At 35.6% G+C, this 25,758-nt stretch overlaps 1 protein-coding gene across 5 annotated transcripts in view; it reads right to left on the bottom strand.

Annotated features, from left to right (window-relative positions):
- Positions 1-7,323: 7,323 nt before the first annotated feature.
- The window catches only part of zbtb34 (zinc finger and BTB domain containing 34), a 38,671-nt gene continuing 20,236 nt past the window's right edge, over positions 7,324-25,758 (bottom strand). For 2 of the 5 annotated variants that reach the window (XM_077715435.1, XM_077715437.1), the window contains 2 exons: positions 16,232-16,299; positions 7,324-9,765 (listed from right to left, as the gene is read on the bottom strand). In XM_077715435.1, coding sequence (XP_077571561.1) covers positions 8,203-9,732 — 1,530 coding nt within the window. In that variant the 5' untranslated portion in view covers positions 9,733-9,765; positions 16,232-16,299 and the 3' untranslated portion in view covers positions 7,324-8,202. The other 3 variants (XM_077715434.1, XM_077715436.1, XM_077715438.1) reach the window with 3 other exon arrangements.

Here is a 25,758-nt window from a genome sequence, read left to right on the forward strand (position 1 = left end):
ATCTTACCCGTAAAAAACACAAAAAAATGTTTAATTGAGACCTGTTAACATTCAATATAGGAAAATTGTAAGTGTTCATTTATTTTGGGAACTATAACAATATAAAAGAGGTTCCATCCCCCCAAAAATATGCATGCTAGGCTAATTGTACGCTAATTTTGTCCTTGCTAAAACCTATCTTACCCGTAAAAACACAAAAAAATGTTTAATTGAGACCTGTCCACATTCAATATAGGAAAATTGTAAGTGTTCATTTATTTTGGGAACTATAACAATATGAAATAGGTTCCTCCCACATCTCCCCAGAAAATATGCATGCTAGGCTAATTGTACGCTAATTTTGTCATAGCTACATCTTATTTTACCTGTAAAAAACGTGAAATAAATTGTTTGATTGAGACCTGTAAGCATTTATCATAGGACAATTGTAAGTGTTCATTTATTTTACTGAACTATAACAACATACCGCAAAAATATGCATGCTAGGCTAATTGTATGCTAATTTTGTCCTTGTGCCCGTTTGGCTGATTGGCTCCAGCACCCCCCACGATCCACGAAGTATAAGCAGTTCAGAAAATGACTGAAGAAATCAATCAAATTCATATATAAGGAGTATTTTCTGCAGTATGAATTGCAGTAGCAAAAAAAATACAATAAAGATAAAAAAACTCAGTTTTTTCTTGGAATTTGATTAAAATTTAATTTCAAATTGTATTTATTCTTAATTTATACACACTCCCTGATTTCAAATATCCTTATTCTTTCATTTAGGAGCACCAAAATATTACTCAAACTTAGCCAGAAGCATGAAGTCATCTAATCTACTTTGGTGTCAAGTTATTAAGTGAATTTAGTGGCTCTCAGACTACTTTTCTCTCTTATTTTCCGAATCAACTCCCCAAGTTTCAATCTTGAAATAAAAACTGCACGCCAATAGGTGAAAAAGACGTTTCCTTTCATTCAAAAGTCAACCTTTTGCTTCTGTTAGATGATTGCGATCCATATGGGAATTATTAAGGATGCCTGAAATTGGAAAAAAGTAATAATGTGGTTTCTTTGGAAGAATAGATACTTCATTGTTTGGTGCAACTTCAAATTTCCACTTTCTTTCCATTTTTTTTTTCCACAAAGGCCCAGCATTTGAGATTATTTCCAACTGTGTGTATGTGCAAAATTGTCTTTAATAGTCTTACAGGCCTGGAATTGTTCAAATAAAGATATGGAAATGATATTTATGGTTTAATTCTGATGGGAATGTATGCCAAAATTAAGCGAACTAATGAATTAACAGCTTTAAAATAAGTATACATTTATAGACATTAAAACTAGTCAAAATCCTCTTTTTGAGACCTTAAATAGCTAATTTTCTATTGAATTTTTTAAGAAAATATCTCTACAAATGTACAAAAATGTACTATAATGTAAAAAAACCTTAGTCTAAACGATTTACAAGGGAAGACCAACGACCTTCAGACCATTTTTAGTCAATGAGTCAAAATTACAGGAAACAGGGATTAGTTCCAGTACGGAAACAAATAGGCTCTGTTTTAATAAAGGAAAAAATGAACAAGGAGAAAAAGTATAGCATCAGCATAATGATTCATTTCTGAGAATTCCACTTACTGTTATTTTGTTTGACTCTTTTTACGGTATCTCATTAAACTTTCAAGAGGGTTTGTTTAGGAATTGGAATTGTTATGATGAGTTTAAGAAAACAAAGTAGCTACAACTTTGCTACCTGAAATTTAGCGTGCTCGTGCTAATGCAATAGAACCTAGTTTTTTTTTCAATTTGTTACCTTTTTTTTAAAGATAATGGTTGCTTTTTTACTTTGAAAACCCTAATCATTTATAGAAACATTTCTCAAAATAAATGAAGTTGATATTTGGCTCCCTCTAGAGGATAGAACAATCCTTACAGATGCAAATGCTAATGAGGTATATTTTTTCCACATATAAGGCATTAAAAATCCTTAAAAATCGTTTAATTTTGCAGTTTCTCTCATATAAGCCGCCCCCAATTAAACAATTTTCACTTCTATATTCATGGTTTTAATAGAGAGCACAAATGTGTAAATTTGAAGGGAAAATCTTAATAAAAATCATCTCACCTGGTATTTCTGAAATACTGTATGAATCAAAAAGATCATCTGCTGGATTTTTCATTCCGAAATGGTGTTTCCTGAAAATAGACAAATTGAAAAAGGAAGATACATGAGCACTACAACCAGGAAATGTGTCCATAGCGGTCTAATTTTTACCATGTCTTTGGGTGCCATGATAGCATGGGATACACATCACGCATTTATCTAGGCTGACATTTTAATGATTGACTGAAAGACTTTCGATCAGCCTTAACAAATAATGGGTTGTACTGACATGGTAAACACTACGAACATGTATCAAGGCTACTTGCATCTGGTCAGTCAGAGTACGATTACCTACAGTAAGATGGCGGCGCGCTGAAAGAGCATTGGTAGGCACAATTAATTGAGTATACATATCATTTCTTGAATTTCATTCATAGACGTCAAAATTTATTTTGTTTACCATTTTATCTGCTCTATTTCTAAATAAATTACCTTACCGGTCACATTGGTTTGCAGTTTTTATGCATGTCAAGTCTAATTTATGCACATATAAGCCGTACCATTGATTCAGTCATCTTACAAATAAGGCTTATATGCGAGAAAATACAGTTTATTGTAGCAAATGTGAAATTTTTCACCTGAAATCTCAAGGTTGTTGTGTTTCATAATAGTACTTAGTTTGGAAAGTTAGTGTAAGTGGAAAAAAATAGTGAAATTTTCCATAGCAGTCAATAATAAAGACCATAATTTTGCCAAATCAGCGTCTTTATTTTACAAACGCATTTTTTCTGTTGACATTTTTTTCCTTAATAAAAAAGCCATTTACAAGCTTAAGAACCAAAAATGAAGCTGCACATAATGATTATGAGTAAAATATATCATTTGAATAAATATACTTTTTATTTTCATGCTATAAAATAAAACTCAAAATAAATGGCAATAGATACGTCCGTTTTGAGCTAGCTTCATTTACTTCATAGTTGTACAAAACAGTAGAGTTCTGAGGTTCACAGTTGGGTTGTGAGGTTGTGTGGAGAGTGGACAAAAAACTGGGGGCTTTTTTGGGGCACATGTGCTGTCATGAATCCACTTTTTTTGTTTTTTTTGGTGGTTTTTCTCTGGACTTCTAGCTTCAGATCTGCATGTGGAACAGAATGGACTCATCGAGAACTTTTGAGGAAGAATATATACGGAAAACCACTGACTTGAGGACACCTGAAGAAAAGTGCACTGACAAAAAGGATGCTGCCAAATGAGACCATTTTTTTGTTGAAAACTCTATACACCCTGAGTTGAAAGTTCAGTTTTTTGTTTTGCTTTGTCCCCAAATACATGAGCCAGAGACATAGTGCGTTGAGGAAGTTGATGCTGACCATATGTGACCAGAAAAATCCACCAAAAAATAGAACATGACAACACACGGCCCACACTCCCAAAAAAAATGTGGCAAAACTGCCTTCTGGAATCCCTTTCGTTATTTTTGACACATTTGGAGAAGATGACAAGAGCCAATGGCTCTATTTTTTTTTGTTGCAAATTCACCGACTACCGTGAGATTTTGATCATGGACACACTTTTTCTTCTCTTAAACACATTATTCTTCTAAAAAAAAAAAAGGAATCCAACTTGTCACGTATACAAAAAAAAAATTCAATATTTGAATTGAACAATTCCCTGAAATTAGTTAATTTTCCTAATCTGACGGGTCAATATTTCGATCATTTTGCTAATCCGATTACAGTTTTTTAAATTTTTTTTATAAAAGTTTATTGCTTTCTTGGAATAAAACACAGTGGACAGAAACTGACCAAAAAAAAAAAAGTGATGGAAGACTTAAGATTTTTTTTCTTCTAAGCCGATATCAGTGTTTGTAAACTACCTGAAGTGAGTTTAAGAAGAGGAAGATGAGCTGCAATTTCAACAAAAAAAAGTAGTCTGACAGCCTTCCCTGTAAACACTTCCTTTTTTGATTACTCGTGGCCCATAATGCATCTCCGGCATGGAAAGTGAAATTGACGAAAACGGCAACGATAGTCTACGTCAGGGGTGTCAAACTCGGTCTGCGGGCCGAATACGGCTTAATTTGAGATCAAGCAGGGTCGGACCAGTAAACTCATTGCAAAATGACATAGAACTAACAATAAGCCCACTTTTTTTCCTTTTTTTGTATTAGTCACTAATACTAATAATTATTGCAAAGAATGAGTAAATTATCAAAATGTTTAACAGAATTTTCCTTTTACATTATGAACAATATATTATGAACAAGAGAATAACATAAGAACATAAATAAATGTCAATTCATGTTGTCTGCACATACTAAAACAAGAACTACAAATTTTAAAGAAAATTTATATTTTTTTATACAATTCAGCTTTCTTCCCCGGGCCGTACCAAACCACCAGACGGGCCGGATCCGGCCCGCGGGCCGTATGTTTGACACCCCTGGTCTACGTCAAGGTCGGTTGTTTTCGTGTGTACTATAACCTAAGTAAATATAGCTACATTTTAAAAAAAGCATTTAAACAATACCCCCGCCATTTATCTATACATGGACTTATATACTCATTTGATAAGAAAAAAAACTTATTAGTCAATAAAAAAAAATGTGTAAAAGGCCCCTGCCAAAAGCACACTAGACCATTAATAGCTCGATAGATACGATTTCCAGATGGATTTTGTATACTTAAATGTACGTTTGACGGAACTGTTAAGTGCACAATCAATGACTAAAATTGGAAAAAGTGAAGTTTTTTTTCTTTCTTTTACAAAGTATTCATTGGCAATTGTATACAATTGTGTGTTTGAGAAACGTGCAATTTAACTATGCTAGAAGGGTATGCGTTTTTATCTATTTTTTTCTTGGTTTTTGTTAAAATTTCATTTCAAATGCACACATACTTTACTAAATATTCAAGCAGTTGCTCATCCGACGACGTTAGAGCGGGAGAAAGGAAGTAGATATGCATTTTTTTTTTTTAGTTTCATCCATGCATTTCTTCATCCATTCATTTTGAAAGAGTGAAAAAGTACGGCACATAAATGGGATTGTCCTCACTGGCTAGAATGGAGGGATTAAACAAATCTCTCTGAGTACAGTGGCAATAGCCTTGTTTGATTGTTATCACTTGCTACTAGCTCAGATAGTCATTTGTCCTTGGACAATAAAAAAAAAACTAAAAAAACAAGCAAAAAATTGGGTTTTTTAGGGGGTTGATTGGCCATGATTTTGGTGAAAAGTAGAAAATGACACATTGGAGATACCTAATTTCATCTTGTTACTATTTAACAATACATGTGGCTATATTTCATTAAATTTCTTAATTCAATCCAGTAAAAAAAACAAAAAAAATGAGGCATATAAATGCCAAACCCGAAAAATGTAAAGCTTGTGGAAGGCACTAGGTTTAAATGCCACTTATGTGAAGGATTCTCTCATTGGTTAACATTGGCTTCACACAATTACATTACCTATTGCACAAAATTGAACTATTATCTAATTATGGCTTCAATAAAAAAAAAATGCTAATTCTAGTTTAGTTTTAAATCTCACCAATTTTTTTCCTGATTGATAAAAAAAATGATTGTTTTGAGTTGGGAGCGTACATTTCCAATAGTAATTAAAATCGGTTTTCAGTTTAATGAACCCATTCATCTTTTAAACGCATTCACAGTCAAAAATGTACACACTCAGAAAATGTGCTAATCTTTGGTGTGAACCCATTGGCACAAAAAAGTTGAAGTAGTTTGCACCTTTCCACGTACAAATTCATTTGTGGGCAGTTACAGTGTTCCCTCGCTAGTTGGCGGTTCAGCTATCGCGGACTCAGAGCTTGGCGGATTTTTTGGGGGAAAAAAAATACAAATATTACATTGAAACAACATATTTTACAGTTTTTTTTTTGTTATAACATGAATTTCACTCTATCTACCCGTATTCTATATGGTGTACTGTATACAGGGGGTAAAAAAAATAAATTAAAAAAATTTAAATAAAATTTTAAAAAATTTAAATAAAATTTTAAAAAATTAAAAAAATTTTTTTTTTTTTAATTAAATTCAAATTAAGCATTTTTGAAGGGGAATCCCTACTTTGCGCAAATTCACTTATCGCGGGTGGTCCCGGTCCCATTAACCGCGATAACCGAGGGAACACTGTATTGACAAAAATCGAGGCCAAAAAAAAAAAAAACGCCAGAAAATTAACCGTATTTCTAAATTATGCATACATACACAAAAAAAACTGCACAAGAGAAAATAAGGGATTGCCCTTTTGTTCCAACTTGGCAAAAAAACATGACATATTGCTGCTTAAAACAGCAAAATTGCACCAGAGGAAAAAGGCGTGAACCCATTTGGATGGAAAATAAGACAACCATGTGTTTTTTTAAAGAAAAGCTCACATGAGGTGAGCGTCAAATGAGGAAATTTTTCTATCAGGCAATAGGCCTTTTAAGAATCAACTCTGAAATCACAATGGGTATAAAAAAAACAGTCTTTGTATACGACCCACCGCCCAATGGTTCAATAAAACCGATAAAAAACAATGATTTGTAGCCATTGCAGTCTCATTATTTTGTTACTGCCGTGAGGGGTTGCACTGTACTACTCTTAATAGGATAAAAACTGTTTCGAGACATTAATCCCACCCGCCTAACTATGCAAAGTGCATCAATACTTTGTATCGTGTACTTTTTTTTGTCACTTTAACGTTTCTCCTTGTTTTTAGCCACACATGTCAAACAAAAAGTGGTATTGATTGCTGAAGACAACCTTGGTCTTTACATTTAGATTTTGGCCTGCACTAATGCAGACAACAATCAGGCAAGGTAGGATAGAAAGAACATAAACAAAAAGGGAAAAATAAAAAAAATAAACACACAAGTGCCCTAAAAAAAAACAACAAAAAAAATGGAAGAAAAACCATATCAAAATGGCTAAGATTCCTTTGCGATTTTCTTTCTTTTTTTGCATATCATTGCTATAAGTACTTTAGTTATACCGTGCGTGTATTTAACCAGAGTTTTAAAAACTGCTAAGAATGAGTTAGCTTACTTAGCTCAATTTAAACTGAGTTTTAAATTCAAAATTTGAATTACAACTTAGTTTTTAAGGGATATTATATATTGGACTTTACATACTACAGAGCCTCTTTTTCACAGTATCTAAAACCTAGGATTTATGATGTAGTATAGCACAAGTATTAGTGAAAAGTTAAAAATTATATTTTATGGGGGGGGGGGGGAAATTAAAAACACTTTAAGACAGAAAACTAAGTATAAATGGTTAAGTACATTAGGCCATTATTGTTATTCTGTCTTATTTAAATGTTCTTATGACAAAAAAACGCTAGCAAACTAAATGTACTGAGTTTAAAACACACGCCCTTGATATACATCCCGACTTATATTTTGAGAATATTCTTTCCATGATTTGGCAAAATACTGTACATAAGATCATTTTAAAAAATTGATTTCTTACAGTGTGTGAGGGTGCCCGGTAAGTTATTAGCTATGAGGTAGAACCAAGTAAGTTCCATTGTAGAGAAAATACTGTAATGAGTGAGTATGTAGTTGTATCATGAGGTATTGAACGGATGTTACACAAAAAAAAAAAGCTTTGCAATTGAAAACAAAAAAATATATATATAGAAGAAAAGAATAAAGATCATTCCTAGTGAGTGAGTGACCTCTTGTGGCCGTATGTGCAAAAACAGGTCAGGTTTTTAAAAAGGTGATATGACAAGCATCTTACCAGAGCTTTCACATTTTTCAATTATTGCAACATGCCTATATAACTCTGTAAATATGTTTTTTTTTTAAAAACATGGAAAGATATAAAGAGAAATCATCTGGGATCCTAAAAGGGGGTGGGGCTAGAGAAAGAGGAAAAAAAGGGGAGGGTCTTACATAATTGGGACCTTAGGTAAGGTCAAGTATAGTAACTCGCTTTGCTCCGTATTTGCCACCTAGCGTTCAGAAAAATGTCAGCACCCCTTAAAGTAAGAAATCTTGTCTAAAGCAGAGATAGCTGAACAAAAAAAAAACAAAAAAATCCTTACGTTGATTTGAAAATTAAACATTTCTTAAAGCTTCTTGAACCTGAAGCACATCCTAATAATCACATCTGGATGCCTGAGCCTCTTCCGGACTGCATTTGGAACTTTCTTCGGCGTCATCTATCGGCGCCTCTTCCGCGTATTGCGCCTCGTAGGCCATCCCCTCGGCGCTTTCGTCTTGTTCTTTCGGACCCGAGCTTCCCTCCGTCCTGTCCGGAGAATCCACGTGATTGTTGCCTTCGGATGCTCCCATGTGCTTCTTCCTCAGATGTTGGTTAAGGGTGCCTTGAAACGGGAAGCATTTCCCACAGATCTGGCAATGGAAGGGCTTGTTGTCCGTATGGCCTCGGATATGGTACTCCAATTGGTCTTTCCTCGTGTACTTCTTGCCGCAGTACTTACAAACAAACGGTGTGATACCCATATGTAGACGCATATGTCGGTCCAAGCTTCCTTTCTGATTAAAGGTCTTCCCACAGTAGACGCAAATGAGTCTTTCGTTATACGGGTACCACTGACTCCTTAGGCTTCGTTCTCGTACGTCGTTTTCCAACAGCGTAGACCCCGCGGCGGCTTCGGCATCATCCCCGCCTTGTTTGCCGTGACTCAAAACCGCCGCCGGGATTGCTAAAGGGCGCTTTGCTCTAGCTCGGCCACCCCTGAAGCTGCTGAGTATAGAACGGGATGGACTGGAGCTGTTGAGGTTGACGAAACAAGGGGAGGATAGCCCAGAGTAGGAGTAAGCAGCGGATTGGATAACCGGACCGTAAGAACCGACGCTGACTGCCAGGACTTGTTCGCCGTCGACTAACTCGGTGTGGTAGCCGTCGTCCCCGGCTGAGGAACTGTCGGAGTAAGTGGGTCTTTCGGTTTTCTCAACTTTCACATGAACGTCAGTGACTTGGCCGTCTTTGCCGATTAACTCCACTTGTTCCATTTCGCCTTCCATCGGCGCGTCGTGTTCCGACACGCTATCGGTGCTACCGCGATCTGATTGGCCTTCTTCTTGTTGAAGTCGAGCCCGAGCTAGGTTTTTAGCGGCGAGGTCTAAACGTGCTTCGTGTCCGGCGTGGCTTTGACGGGAGTAGTAAGGTGGGGATATTTGCGTAGGGTTGACAAAGAGGTTGTTGTCGTTGACGCCATTGCGACCGCTCTGGGAATCGTCCTTCTCCGGGCTGCAGGTGTTAACCGGTAAGCTGATTTTGGAGTGGATACTCTCGAGGATGTGTGTACACTTGTCGATGATGACCTGCATTTGTAGAAAGCTAGCAGCGGTGAGGAAACTGATGATGTCCTTGAGTTGTAAGGACATGTGGCCCGTGTAGCAGAAGGCTAAGAGTTGTTCGAAAACTTCGGGACTTTTGATGACGGAGATGGAAAGGCCGCTCATGGTGCTGAGAGCAGAGTGGTCTCGGAAATAGGGCGAACTAGCCGCCAAGACGGCTTTGTGGGCGCGAAATGGCTGACCCTGGATGTGGACGATGATGTCACATAACTTGCCTTGCAGTCGTAACTCGTTGAGTTGAGTTAAGACGGTGTTGCTGAACTCCGGCACATCAAACTCGATGTAACTGCCGTCGTCCATTTCTTGAATGTGTTTCTCCAGCTTGTCAACCACCTGAATGGCAAAGACAAAATAAAAAAAACCTTTAAAAAAAATGAATCAATGATTAGATTACTTTTGTATCAAAACCAAAGACTACCGTATTTTCACGATTAATTTCAATTTTCACTCTGTGGGGTACTTGTAGTGATTTGTCACTTTAGTGTACCGTATTTTCTCGACTATAAGGCGCACTTAAAAGTCTTAAATTCTCTCCAAAATAGACAGGGCGCCTTATAATCCAGTGCGCCTTATATATGGAAAATACGGTATTCAGCTTCTACAGTCAAGTTTGAAATAGAATTAGACTGGAAAACATCAAAATCTGTACTGACACTGATAAATGCAAAAAAATATATTGAATAAACAATAGTACTTCAGCCAATAGTGGCCTCCACGCAGAATAAAAACAAAAAATCCTAAAAAAAACGTACTGTATTTTCACGACTATAAGGCGCACTTAAGTCTTAGATTTTTCTCCAAAATAGACAGCGCACCTTATATATGGAAAAAAATAAAATGTGCCATTCATTCAGGGTGCGCCTTATAATCCAGTGCGCCTTATATATGGAAAAAATTAAAATGTGCCATTCATTGAGGGTGCGCCTTATAATCCAGTGCGCTTTATATATGGGGGAAAATGTCATTCATTGAGGATGCGCCTTATAATGCAGTGCGCCTTATAGTCGTGAAAATACGGTACATTAATTCATTAAGTAGTATAACAGGTTGATTGCGTCTGTACTAAAGTTTAATAATTGTGTTTGTACTTGATCTAACGAACTGCACCAAAGAAGGAAATAAAAATAATTGTAGACAGAATGATCCTAACTCAATTATTTTAGTACATAGAAAAACAAAAACCCAAAGATAATAGATATCTTGGTGTCACACATCAGATAAAATGAAGAGAATTGTATAGTGTTAGGTTTATTCTGTATTACTATTATAATAGTTATATTAATTCATTTCTTTATTAAATCATTCTCTTTCTATTCTCTGTATTAATTCATTTCTTTGTTAAATCATTCTCTTTCTATTTTCAAAGTGTTGCGAGGTCACGTGTATTGCCAAGTCATCTTTAACCTGGACGGCCTGTTCCAGGATGGTTATACAAACAATCCACCCAATCTGGGTCCTTGAGATTTGGTGGGCCCTTGGTGACGAGGCCAGGGCTATTCGGCCAATAACAAGAATGTTGTTATCGTTATGTAACCGATGCTTGCAAAGAGCCATAACAATAATTAAAATTGCAAGAATTATACTCTAACTGCAGAGATGCGTGACAGGGTAGAATCTTCACTTCTACTAAGTATGGTTCAATGTTATAAACATTTGCTAACTTTGACGGAAACGTGTTATTGATTGATGAAAGGTAGTAGCCACTGACGCTTTGGGTCAGTTTTGCTTCATTTTATGTGAAATTATGCTATTATCTTAACCAGGAACTCCCTTTTAGTGCTTTTTACGTTACAAACACTTATGTGGGCGTGTATGCATTCTAGTAATTTAAGATGATGTGGCAGAGTGGCTTCTTATGGCGGTTGGGAAAACAATGTCATACATGGATATTTAATGGGTGTCTTTGAGTAGAAAAAACAAAGAGTTTTTAAAAGTGTCCTCTTTGAACTTAGCTGTATACTGAATAACTGGAGTCTTTCATGCACTTTGGTCTTTTTAGCAAGGATATTGCAATGACAGGCATGGTTAAAATGAATAGAAAATTGTATTTCAGGGTTGCAAAAAGTGGGCTTCACTATGGGATGTCATTATTTTTTGTAATATTATTATTACCTAGAGCAAGGGTGGCAGACTCAGGTTATTTTAACGTTAACTCGGTTTCATGTGGGCCGGACAATTTTAGATATAATATTTAGATTTTTTTTTAATAAAAGTATTAAAAGAACTGGATTTAAATCCCTGAATGTTCAGTTTTTTTATATATCTAAAGCAATGTTTATTTTAGCTTCTTTTAAATATATTTTTAGATTTTACAAAATTATTTTTGAACTAAAAACTGAAAAAAATGATTAAAAAATGACAATTATTGGTTTAAAAGTGGGAAAATTAGGAAATTTAATATACATCTATACTCTTCATTTTAATTTGATCCTAAAACAGAAAGTCGGCACTCATGATTTACTTTCTCGGGCCGCACAAAATGATGTGGCGGGCCAGATTTGGCCCCTGGGCCACAACTTTGACACCTGTAACGTAGAGTAATTTTTTGATTAATATTTTAGGGCTCCATGGTGGTCAATGATCTGAGCACTGCCATTGTGGTGACCCGGTTTGATTCCCACTTGTGTCAGGAAAGGGATCTGGCATAAAACTTGTTCCAAATCTATCATGCGGATCAATTGCTTCACTTTGGTGACCCCTTAAGAAATCAGACAAAACAAGTCAGTCAGTAGTCGATTATTATTTTTAATGTCCATTATAGGTCACTGAACCTTGATAGGAGCAAGACTAAATGTAAATAAATGTAACTTTCCTTGAATTAAAAAGTATGACAGGCTAATTACCGAATAGATCTGCTAGCCCAGACAGTTTCGAATTCTAAAAGTGAATCTAGTGTGACTATATTATAGATCCGAAACATCGAGTACACATTCCTTAATAATGAACGTCGATCTGTAAATACAACCAAACCCAAGATCGCCGATTGTCGACACAAAATGGAGCAAATGAGCGCCCTGTCAAACTTTTATTGTAATTTATTACACCCGAACGCGTGTCTAACGACAGAAATAAGACTTGTGTCCACAATCGGAACAAACCCAGTTTAAACTCGAATCCAACAGAACAAAACCGATCATCCCCATTGCCTATACATTAAATAATTTCAACATAAATCTATCTGCATCGCCTTACAGGGCCCGTTCAACATCCAAACATTTGCTAACTCAACTAGCTTAGCTTAGCATTTAGCACTGATTTTTGCAAAAGCACCGATCATCACCCACACTTACCGATCTCTCCCTCACAATAAACAACTTAACAGCCAACCCGCACTACACACAATATCCACCTTATTACAAATGACACGATCAAAAACCCACATTATATCGCTTTTCTTCCTTGTAGCTCTACGGCTAGCTTCCGAGTTAGCCTAATGCTACATCGGCAGCTAGCATCCGATTTCCGAGTTCACCCGAAACATGCGTTGACATGACGATCGGCGGCATGCCGTCATAACACCACGCTACAATTAAACCAAACAGACTCACCGTGCTACAAGATCGACATTAAACGTGGTCCATTTTCCCCCCTTTTCTAGTTCGCTAACAGCCACGGCGGCCAGGCCTCTCCCCCCCTGTCCGGTCCAGATGTGTCAGACAGTTGCTGCTGCAATTTTTTGCATCAACAGGAAGTGTTCTTTTGGCTCTTTGCATTCATTCTATTGCTGAGTTTTTGCAGCAGCAGCCCCTCCCTTGCTCGCGCCAGTGCAATGTATAGAGACATAATGTTCCCGAGATACCCTATGCAATTCATACGCACCAGCACCATAGTCAAGGAAGAAGATTTGGGATCCAGTTTTGCTCTTAACCCAGAGCGAACCACGCGAATGTTCTTGTCTCATTCGCTGCACCCGTGGCGTGCTAAAATATACGACGTATACTCTTGTCTGCTTTTCATTGCACAATCCCAAGGAGTCTTGAGTGAAATTCTGTCCCACACATGCGCACTTACGCAAACATATAGCGCATTTTTCAAGTGGGATGTTTTGGTTTCTACTGTCGTATACCTCCACTGACATGTGGGCTTCAACATATATTGCATTTTTGCCAATGGTAAAAGTGGGATAACTGTTATAATACTTAAAACTGAATGTATACATTCTATTTTATTACGTGTATTTTATTATTTGTGATATGTGATCTGTGTTATACTTGAATATGTTTAGATTTAGTCATCACAAAAGGTAGGTTGTCAGTATGCAAATTAAAGTGGTATTTGTTTTAAAGTATTCTGAGTTATTATTGTGTTACGGCACTTTGCAGATATTTATTGTGATTTTTAGGGAAATAAGGAAAAAGCAGTATATTGAGCGCAAGTTAGTAATAACAATGAACCTTTTAAGTATTCTACAGGTAAGCCACGAGAGGGCGCCAAAGACTAATATTTTTTAACACTAAAATAGAGGTATATCGAAATGCAAACATTTTCTCTTTGTTTAATTTAAATATTTCTTTTGGGAAGTGATCAACAAATAGCAATATGCTTACTTTAAATGATAGTTCATTGCCTTTTATGTTATGGTTGATAAAAATATAAAATATAATCTGCTTTCATCAACTTGTTTATTGGAAGAAGCTAATAAAATTATGGAACTCACTTGTATAATGTCTGTATATTTTTTGTCACGACTGTTAATTAGTGACACTTTGTTGTCATTTGACAATTAGTATTAAATACAGATTTAAAAGTAGTGTATCAAACCAAATATTGTGGCCTAAACATAATAGGACACAATTACCCTGTTATAAACTAATTAATGAATCCATTCATGTTAATATAATTTGCTGCTACCATGTTAGCTTAGTAAGTATTCACCTTGCATGAAGAGTTATTTTCCTATTCCACTCCACGATATATTTGTAATATTTTAGTTACTATTCCTATCATACCCCTTATAGATGTTTACTTCTCCATTCCATTCATATAACACTAATTATCCAGTCCAATATTTGCATGGAAACATTACTATAAAGAACATTTAGTCCTTCCCTGATCTACAACATCACCCTACCCAGTCATTTTATGTCCTCCTATACACTACTTTTGTAAAATGGTATTCATAATTTGATAAATATTCTAAAAAGTCTGGTCTGCCTTGAAAGAAAAATGAATTTGCACTTTTTTATGTGTGCAGGCAAGCGTATGCTTTGCGCATTTGTTTCAATGTGAATGACAAGTTGGCAGCATAAGTGAATATCTGACCTAATCATGTGCAGGTGGATGATCAACCCTAAGAAAGAATGGCTTTGTCATTGCACGTGCTTCCTGGGAAACCAGTTCAATGCTCAGCTCTGATTCTTCTCTTCCTTTCATGAGATTGATGCACAGCTGAAGCCACAGCCAGCGTTTTGCTCATAAGAGATTGTTAGTCTGATTGGCAGGAACGATGGCGGAATTGATAAAGGTTCAAACTAATTCTTTTATCAAAGGCTTTCTGTTTAACTTGTCATTCATTTTTTTCAATCTCTTGCCTTGTTTGCTTTTTTGTCGTTTGCTTAATCAGCAATTATTTGGCAGAGTGTATATAGGAGTCATGATTATAGTGTTTAAAGAACAAAATGGAAGGTTAAGGAGCCTCATTGATGAATGCTAGCTAATGTAGCACATTTAATATTATAGAAATTAGCTTGACATCTATGGGTAAATCTGGGTGTGTTTTAATTAAAAATAGTATCACAACTATTCATATTGACAACAATTAGCTGTTTATAATACAAAGGTATGTTAATGTATTGCTATTTCATGGATCAACTATTGTGGTTTCACTATATTGCAGGTTTGATTTGCTAAATATTTATGAAGTGTGCAATTATGGAATAATAGAAACATGAAATTAAGATTTGTTGAGGACTACTATTGTATGGATGCGAAAATATGTACTTATCATAGGAGAATTCCTACTTTGCTATTTTTCAATTTTCACGACTATGTTTTGTCTGCATTATACGTGAAATTTGAGGGAATACTGTATTTCTTTCACTGGCCATTAGTGAGTAGTGTCAAGTTTTGAGTTAAATAATTTTACAAAGAGGGTTTTAAAAGTCCAAATATTATTAAATAGACTCTATAAAAGGTATTGTTAGTTGTTTTGGAACCGATTAACTACGTTAAATTAAGTATTTCTCTGATGTAATCAACTAAATGTTTTTTTTACTAAATTGAATGAAAAAGTATCCACCAAATATTTATGAAAAGTTTGCAGTGATGGAACAATAATACAAACATAAAATGTAGACTTTTTGGGGACTACTATTGTATGGATTTGAAAATATGTACTTTAGGTAAAAAAATATATATGAGAGTTCCTAGATTGCGATTTTTCAATTTTCACGGCTATGTTTAGTCTGCATTATACGCGAAATTCGAGGGAATACTGTATTTCACTGGCCACTAGTGAAGTGTCAACTTTTGTTAGTTAAATAAGGGTTTTACAAGTACAAATATTATTAAACAGACTACATATAAGCACTGTTAGTTGTTTTGGAGCCTATTAACCACATTAAACCAAGTATTTCTGTCATGTAATCAACTTTTTGCCCAATTGAATGAACAAGTTTATCAGTTTATCCTCATTAAAACACTACATTTTGACTAAGAGTCTTTTGGCTACTTGGGCCTGTCATTTCTGTGGAGAACAATGGTCTCCCAGTGCTCCTAGCCAAAAATAGTCCATAGCTCACTGATGGAGAACATATTTCCCAGTAGCAGGTGTCTAAGTCCGTCAGTGCCTGATCCTTACCGTGACTGTAAATGAAAGAGCCGCTTGGTCCAGGTGCAGCAGCGCCTCCTTGGAACCTCTCAGGTTTCCTGTCAGTGGGAAGAAAAAAAAATGTTACTTGCTACAATGGTTCACCATTCCTTTAAAGCAAATGTGTCCAAATTATGGCACACGGGCTAATTCTGGTCCCTCGGCTTGTTTTTATTGGCCCGCAGCAAACAATGAAAATGGCCAGCAATGATGCTAACTTTTTGAACACTATATTCTTTTGTATTTCCCAGTTTTAATACTATGGAAGTAGTCAATTACATTGTAGTCTTCCATTAGATTATCTGATAATATGAGACAAATGGAAAAACTGGATTTTTTTGTATTTTATTTTACATTTTTCTCTGTGTTGCTAAGTCTGTAGTGTAAATATAAGTGTATATATATTTTGGAATATCGTATTTTGTTGCTTGTACTTCTTTGACTTGAGTTGAGAGTTGTAGAAATATTTTTATTTCAACTTGGAATGCTATTATTGAGTTATGCCAAAATACCAGCAATATATTTTGACTGGGATGGATGGCAGCTATCTTTTGATTATGTATTTATATATGTTTACATCAATTTTGTGTATTTTATGAATACAACTGGAAGGATTTCTAGTCGGCCCATGAACCTTTTAATTATTATAATTTTTTTAAAAAGTATATATATACCATTTTATAATAAATATATTTTTTTTAAGCAACTTTCAGAATAAATACATTCGGGAAACCCTTCTTTAGGATGTTTTATCAAAACATTTCAATCTTCAGTTTGAATTAAAACCATCACAGAAGCATCACTCCATTTTTACATGTTTAACCCTATTACAAAATTGACAATATATATTGTACAAATCTCCAATATCCCGAGTTAACTTGTCATATCATTCAGAATACATAACTACGACCTTATATTTACACAAGTTAAGCATAACTTTAGATCAAGTATCGCTTCCCCATTGACAACTCCATGTTTATCTTAACAAGCTTTCCCTCGAATTACCGTTGTTGCACAAAGTGACCATAAATGACAAACCCAATCTTTATGTTCATGTTTTGACAAAGAAATAATTAGAAACGATTAAAGACACTTCAGCACAATTACGATTACACATTTAGCTCCAACTGTTGCCTTCGGAACAGAACCCGAAGCTAAAGAGAGTTTTCACCGTTCCAAACGTTCACATTACAACTCTTAACGACCTCTCTTGTGTGTCATATATTTCCCCGGAAAAAAAAAAAAAAAAAATCAAGCCAATTTGTGCAAAATGGCGGCCCGGGGTTGCGTGAATACAGAGTGGCTTGTAAAGATGAGCGATATCTTTACACAGCGTGAAGAGAATGAGAGGTGTGCTGCTTTGGTACTTAGCTCAAATGAAAGCTCTGATTAGTATAGAGCAAAGATCAAAATGACAGAGCGCCCTAAATTTCAGCTGCGCCTTTTGTTATTGATCAGTCTGTCATCTCTGCTGATATTGGAGCAGTAATGGCAGCTGATGATTAGGCCACTCTTGAGCTATTAACTACATTATCCTTAGGAGAGAGAGAGAGAGAGACAAAGGCTTCTATTATGAAGAGAGTTTCTTAAAACGACATTCACCTGATCTTAAAAAAAAGGCGCAACTGTTAGGATTCTTAACGTCTGGGGCGAGTCAGAGGTCGCCGGAACGCCTGTTTGAAATGAAAGGGTTCTGATTGAGTGAGCTGATGAAAGATGTCTGGAGCGAAATGAGGGAAAATTGGCTGTTTTGTCAACATTTCATCAGAAGATTTACAGAAAGCTGAACCTGGGGGTCTTTTGTGAGTGGCTGAATTGACTGACAAACAAATCTCCTCTTTATTTTTTTCTCGCTTTCTCTTTCCTGCTTTTGACGGCGACGATATTCGATATGATCTGCTTTTAATCATCGTCTAAGGGATGAAGTTACATGTGATCAACGTGGATTGTTGGTGTTCAAGACCAGAGGACATTGACTATTATAAGTGACTAAATAAAACATAAAACATATTTATTGTATTGGGGATGTGTAGTTTAGGAATCAGGCTCCCTATTTTAAAATGGAAATACTTTTTTTCTACTGTATTTTCCAATAAATTAAATATTTCAAATATCGCAAGTCATACTAACATAATATTATAAGTGGTCATAACTCAATTTTTTAAGTACTCTTCGATTACTTTATATTTTTAATATTTCTACTCATTTGATCTCTTTAATATGCTATTTTGAGTAATAACTGCTTCAAAGAAGTTCAATTTGCCTCAAATAAAATGAGTTTAATCTGAGTTACATTGGCAATATATTAAGTTTTAAGCGATAACTGGATTTATTTTGTCAGTACTGCAGTTGCTGCATGGAAATGAAGAATTTAATTCTATACCTATACATATGCCAATACCTATACCTATACCTATACCTATACCTATACCTAAACCTATACCTATACCTACACCTACAACTACACCTATACCTACACCTACAACTACACCTATACCTACACCTACAACTACACCTATACCTACACCTACAACTACACCTATACATACACCTACAACTACACCTACACCAACAACTACACCTACAACTACAACTACACCTATACCTACACCAACAACTACACCAACAACTACACCTACACCAACAACTACACCTACACCAACAACTACACCTACACCAACAACTACACCTACACCTACACCAACAACTACACCTACACCAACAACTACACCTACACCAACAACTACACCTACACCTATAGCTACACCTATACCTACACCTATACCTACACCTATACCTACACCTATACCTACACCTATACCTACACCTATACCTACACCTATACCTACACCTATACCTACACCTACACCTACACCTATACCTATACCTACACCTACACCTATACCTACACCTACACCTATACCTACACCGACACCTACACCGACACCTATACCTATTCCTACACCTACTCCTACACCTACACCTACACCTATACCTACACCTATACCTACACCTATACCTACACCTATACCTACACCTATACCTACACCTATACCTACACCTATACCTACACCTATACCTACACCTATACCTACACCTATACCTACACCTATACCTACACCTATACCTACACCTATACCTACACCTATACCTACACCTATACCTACACCTATACCTACACCTATACCTACACCTATACCTACACCTATACCTACACCTATACCTACACCTATACCTACACCTATACCTACACCTATACCTACACCTATACCTACACCTATACCTACACCTATACCTACACCTATACCTACACCTATACCTACACCTATACCTACACCTATACCTACACCTATACCTACACCTATACCTACACCTATACCTACACCTATACCTACACCTATACCTACACCTATACCTACACCTATACCTACACCTATACCTACACCTATACCTACACCTATACCTACACCTATACCTACACCTATACCTACACCTATACCTACACCTATACCTACACCTATACCTACACCTATACCTACACCTATACCTACACCTATACCTACACCTATACCTACACCTATACCTACACCTATACCTACACCTATACCTACACCTATACCTACACCTATACCTACACCTATACCTATACCTACACCTACACCTACACATATACCTACACCTACACCTACACCTACACCTATACCTATACCTATACCTATACCTATACCTATACCTATACCTAATAAATAATACATAATACATAATGAAATATATAAAAATTTGGCTGGTTTAGAGCTATCTAAAGAACGCTTTTTTTTTTTTTTACAAGTTTGGATCCAAAAATATTTTGGTCAAAGCCCCTCCATCTTCATCTTAACATTTTCTGACTGTCTTTAGCCAACAAAGGCCAACAGGAATCCAAACATTTGTTGACTTAGCCCCCCAGTGTCTAAAGGCAAAGCATCTTTCATTAAGGTCTAAACCGCAAGAATGAGATTTTGTCCTTCTGATAAGAATCTGGTAATGCAGTAACATGGAATTATGGAAGAAGGAAAATTGCCATTTTGTATATAAAAACCTGTGATCTCCCATGAAAGACCCCTGTTCCCTAAGTTGGGTGAGTCCCTGGAGAGGAGAGGGTCTTGGAACCCAATCCATCCAAGGAGAGATTTTCATGCTCAAGCTTCGGTTTGATGGAGCGTCTGCAGTGGAAGGTCAAATCGGAGAACCACACAGTAATCCTCTGTGTCTGAAGGGAAAGATTCATCCAACCACAGGAGGAATAGACTCCGGTTGTGGTCAGAAAATACTTGAAGATCGATATGAAACCTTTATGAAATGCAGCATTGACCAGTTGACCTTATTGGTGCGAAAATTACAGATGTGCTTGAAAGATGCATAACTTATGATGTGAATAAGTTCCTACTATGGCATTTTGGTATTTGGTAATGGTTCAAATGTGTCATAGAATATGGAATAATGTGGTTGTATGTGGTAGTCTGACATGTTGAAGTGTTTTTATAGAACTAAAAGGTCAAAATGCAGATTGGAGGTGACTTTAAGAGAAGGTAAATCATTTTTTGTTCATTATTTTAACAGTGGATGTGTATTTTTTATATTTTTGCCTTGTAGTTTAGTTTATTGGGCATGTTAAGTTGCTAAAAATGTATACTAGGGATCTTTAAATCAGTTTTTTTAACTTTATATTGCTAGTTTCCCCCCAAAATGTTGGCAAAAACATATACCGTATTTTCACGACGATAAGACGCACTTAAAAGTCTTCAATTTTCTCCAAAATAGACAGTGTGCCTTATAATACAGTGCACCTTATATATGAAAAAATGTCATTCATTGAGGGTGCGCCTTATAATGCGTTACGCCTTATAGTCGTGAAAATACGGTACCTAATATATTTTTGGTGATTATAACAATTTTTCTCTTTTCAAGTATGAAGAGACGATTGAAAACGTTAATATTTATTTTCCTTCTTTTTGGACTGGTATCGGTCCCTGAACCGCTGGTTGGTGACCATTGATGTAAACCAATTCTACCAAAAAGAGAGTAAGAGTTTAAGTTCAACAGATTTTTTTTGGCGGCTAGTCAACTGACAGTAATTAAATTAGACAGGAATCTTCGTTGTTTCTTTAGGTCAGAGTTATCCATGTTAATCAGGATAGACCGGAGACATATAAGCTGCTGGTTTCCTGCTGGGCCTCTTCAGTCTGCGTGCAACCTTACCAGGGCTTTGCTTTAAAAGCTGGGTTGCTAAAAAGTCACTCTATAATGCATTTGGAAGACAGATCTATTGCTTTGTTGTTGTTTCTTTTCATTAATTGTGTATTTTTGAGTAAGACTGCAAGATGTTAACATTTACAATCATTTTGTGTTACAATTTGGCTATTATTTCTTTTGCTAAGATTTTAAACAACGTTACTGCAGCATTCAATATGCATTTCAAGATGAACCAATATTGTCTCCCTCCTGCTCTGACAGATGGTTTTAGTTACACTACACAACTAAAAGCCTTCCTAAAAACAAGTGCATATAATTGCGAAGCAGACAAGTCATCATACTACAGAATTAACCCCTAAAAATGTAAATTATGTAAGCAATGAGACAGAAAATGATAGCATATAAGCCAATCGTCTTTTGACTGGTTACAAGCACTCCAATCATTCCAAATTAACACCAAATATATTGCCAATTCCATCTCGAATGTATGACGTGCACAACTTCTAGTGCACATGTGTCAAAGTGGTGGCCCGGGGGACAAATCTGGCCCCTCGCATCATTTTGTTAGGCCCGGAAAGTAAATCATGAGTGCCGACTTTCTGTTTTAGGATCGATTTAAAATGAAGAGTATAGATGTATATTAAACTACCTGATTTTCCCCCTTTTAAATCAATAATTGTATTTTTTTTCATCTATTTTTTAAATCAATAATTGTCATTTTTTAATCATTTTTTTCTGTTTTTTTTTGTTCAAATTTTTTTTAGTAAAATCTAAAAATATATAGATAAAGAAGCTAAAATAAACATTGTTTTAGATCTATAAAAAACTGAAGATTTCCTGATTTTCCCCCTTTTAAATCAAAAATTGTCATTTTTTAATCCATTTTCAGTGTTTTTAATTTCAAAAATAATTTAGTAAAGTCTAAAAAAATATATGTATGTAAAAAATACTAAAATAAACATTGTTTTAGATCTATAAAGAACTGAAGATTTCCTGATTTCCCTCCCTTTTAAATCAAAAATTGTCATTTTTTAATCATTTTTTTCTGTTTTTAGTTCAAAAATCATTTTGTAAAATCAAAAAATATATTTAAAAAAAAACTCAAATAAACATTGTTTTAGATCTATAAAAAACTGAATATTCAGGGCTTTTAATCCAGTTCTTTTAATCCATTTATAAAAAAAAAATCTAAATAATATATTAAAAATGGTCCGACCCACATGAAATCAAGTTGACATTAAAGCGGCCCGCGAACCAACCCCAGTCTGACACCCTTGTTCTAGTGCATACATCTTCTAGCTTTATAGCTGTGCAGGAATGCACTTTAGTATTCCTTCTCCCATCGGTGGTCTTGCGGCACCAGTCATGTGTCCACAGACACGCTGACTAGGCAAGTCCGGGCTCAGGTATCTCCACTAACCTCCCCTTTTGTCCTTCTATAAAATAGCCTCTTTTGTCTACTCTTTTCTGCCGGTCATTGTGAGGAGCGCCTCTTAGTGTCAGCTTTAATTCACATTGTAAACCGAGCCACGATTCCTCCCCAACGATCCACGCCGCCTCCTGGTCCTTTGGGAGCTGAATCGGCATTACCCCCACACCCCCTTCGATATAACTGCACCCATGGGATGACTTGAAAAGTTTGTTGCATAAATATTTAAATAGGCCGTTAATTGACATCCATCAGACTTTACCAACAACACAATTTAACCGCTGCTTTGTGAACATTAAGGGAAAATTATGGGGTGAGTTAATTCACCATACAAGTTCTGTATGTGGTCATTCTAAGAATCCAACACAATGTGCTTCATTTTCAGAGACAAAGCATCTATAGAAGGGCGCAAATGTTAGCTTATCAGGCTTACATGTGGCTCTCGAGCTGCATGCGGCTCCCAGACAAAATATAAATGCGGCTTTTTGCTTCTTATCATATTTTGTATATTCTGTGGGTTTTTTTTTTCTTATTTTTATTCTTTTAAATCACTCGCAAGTTCATTAGGGCGCTTTAAAAACAAAAAAAATAGATATATTTTTAAAAAAATATATTTCTTATGCTTTTTCTGACGTAAAATGCGACTTTTTGACTAAAAGTTTAAAGTTTTTGTTCTTTGTGTCTAACATTCCTCTGGTTTAAAGCGATATAATAAATAAGAAAATGATTTAATTTGATATTTATCGATTTTTGGCCAAAAATTAAGTCCTTATGCTACGTTTCAGGTTACGTAATAATCAGATGGAAACAGAACATGAATTAATTTCACTTTCCACTCATTTTATGGTCGGTTTCAAGTAATGTAGCAGTATGTGTCATAATTAGATAGTCCAGAAATGGAAACTGATGTATTAATTTAAATTTTCACTCTGTGGGGTACTTGTAGTGATTTGTCACTTTAGTGTACCGTATTTTCACGACTATAAGGCGCAATTAAAAGTCTTAAATTTTCTCCAAAATAGACAGTGCGCCTTATAATCCAGTGCGCCTTATATATGGGAAAAAAAACTGAAAACAAAAAACAAAAAACCACCACTGTCGGATATTAAAAAAACACAAACAATACTGTTAAATATGCAGATGCCATCTTAGTTTACAACATCTTCCATCATATAGCTCCTCCCCCACTGCAAGATTTTATACAAAAAAATCTAAAAACATCAACAATGGCTGGCTCTAGAGGTGACTGTAAAGTAGTGAGTACTTCATACCTGGAAGTCAATAGCAATTACCGTATTTTCACCACTATAAGGCGCACTTAAAAGTCCTACATTTTCCCCAAAATAGACAGTGCGCCTTATAATCCAGTGCGCCTTATATATGGAAAAAATGTCATTCATTGAGGGTGCGCCTTATAATGCGGTGCGCCTTATAGTCGTGAAAATACGTTATATACAGCACAGTTTGCATGTATAAAAATGCTTAACAAATTCCAATCAATAATCTGACTTTTTGGACCGTTCATCAAGGTTCACGTCTCTTTTCATCCATCCATCTGAATGTGAAGCCTATCAAGATCTTGGTTAAAGACCCCGATTGTTGCACAGGTGTGCCTCAGAGTGGCTACAATGAAAGGCTTCTCTCTTAAGTAAAGTTCAGTCATACCATACATGCCAGAGGTTTTGGACCATGTGCAACTCACATTCTAACCTCAAAAAAAGGTCCACCTGAGACCAGTAACTAGTACACCAAACCTTTAAAGTCATTAGTTTGGAGAATTTGACCTAACATGCAATAAGGTCAGAGCGCCTAGTGTTATGTATGACACTGAAAATGCACCAAAATGCATTTTTTTTTGCATTTCGTAGCTAATTTAACGTAAAAAAATGTATATTGTTACAATAGGGGAATTGTGGGGGGGTTTTAATAGACGGGTGGTGAAAAAATTAGACACTAAGAGCAATATTTTTAACTGTGAAAGTCAAAGAGCCACATAGAAGCACAAAAAAAATATTTTTTTTAATGTAATTTTTTATTATTTTTTAATTTGGCCATGAAGAATTTGAGTATGTTTTAAGAGAGAATAAAAATAAGAGAAACATGTAACAAGGTAAAGAGCCACAGTATATACAATAAATATGATAGCCAATTTTTGGTTGGGAGCCGCATGCGGCTCAAGAGCCACAACTGTTCTAATATAAAGTCTGGTAAAAAAAAATGGCTACATTGATTAATTCATAGACAATAAGAGCAGGATCAAAACAAATTAGAATGTTTTTAGGATATAACTTTCCTGTTCTGTGTGGAAATGTTTTTTTTTTTTTTTTTTATAAATGATATAATACCATTTATTTGTAAAAGGCAATATATCTTCCAAAAAGACCCCAGCTGGGGAAATACAACCCTAGGCTAAGTCAGCCTGTCTCTGTCTGAAGAGAAAAAGCAACAGGAAAAAAAAGAGAGAAGAAGAAGAGGCCCATGTTGAGATAATAAACATCCTAACTTGATATCATGGCTGTTGTACTACTCTTTTTATTATTTTTGAGCAACAAATTTAAAAAAATAATGCAGAAGAGTATCACCGGATGGGGAATTACCAAATGTATTTTTTTTCAATAATATAAGCAAAATTTCCTGAAAAGGATGTTATTTTTGGATAAATAAACAGGGTGGTAGATCTATTCCTGGCACCACAATCAGATTCAGACTTAAAATTAGTATTTTTTTGACTGGAATATGCAATTCAAGGTCAAAGGTTAAAGGGAATAATGATCACCCAAATAATATACAATGGCTCTATACTTAGATATGCTTTTTCATTAAAAACATTGCTTATACTGACACCAAAACATACAAA

Source organism: Stigmatopora nigra, chromosome 4 (genome assembly GCF_051989575.1).
Source record: "Stigmatopora nigra isolate UIUO_SnigA chromosome 4, RoL_Snig_1.1, whole genome shotgun sequence".
NCBI classification, from domain to species: Eukaryota; Metazoa; Chordata; class Actinopteri; order Syngnathiformes; family Syngnathidae; genus Stigmatopora; species Stigmatopora nigra.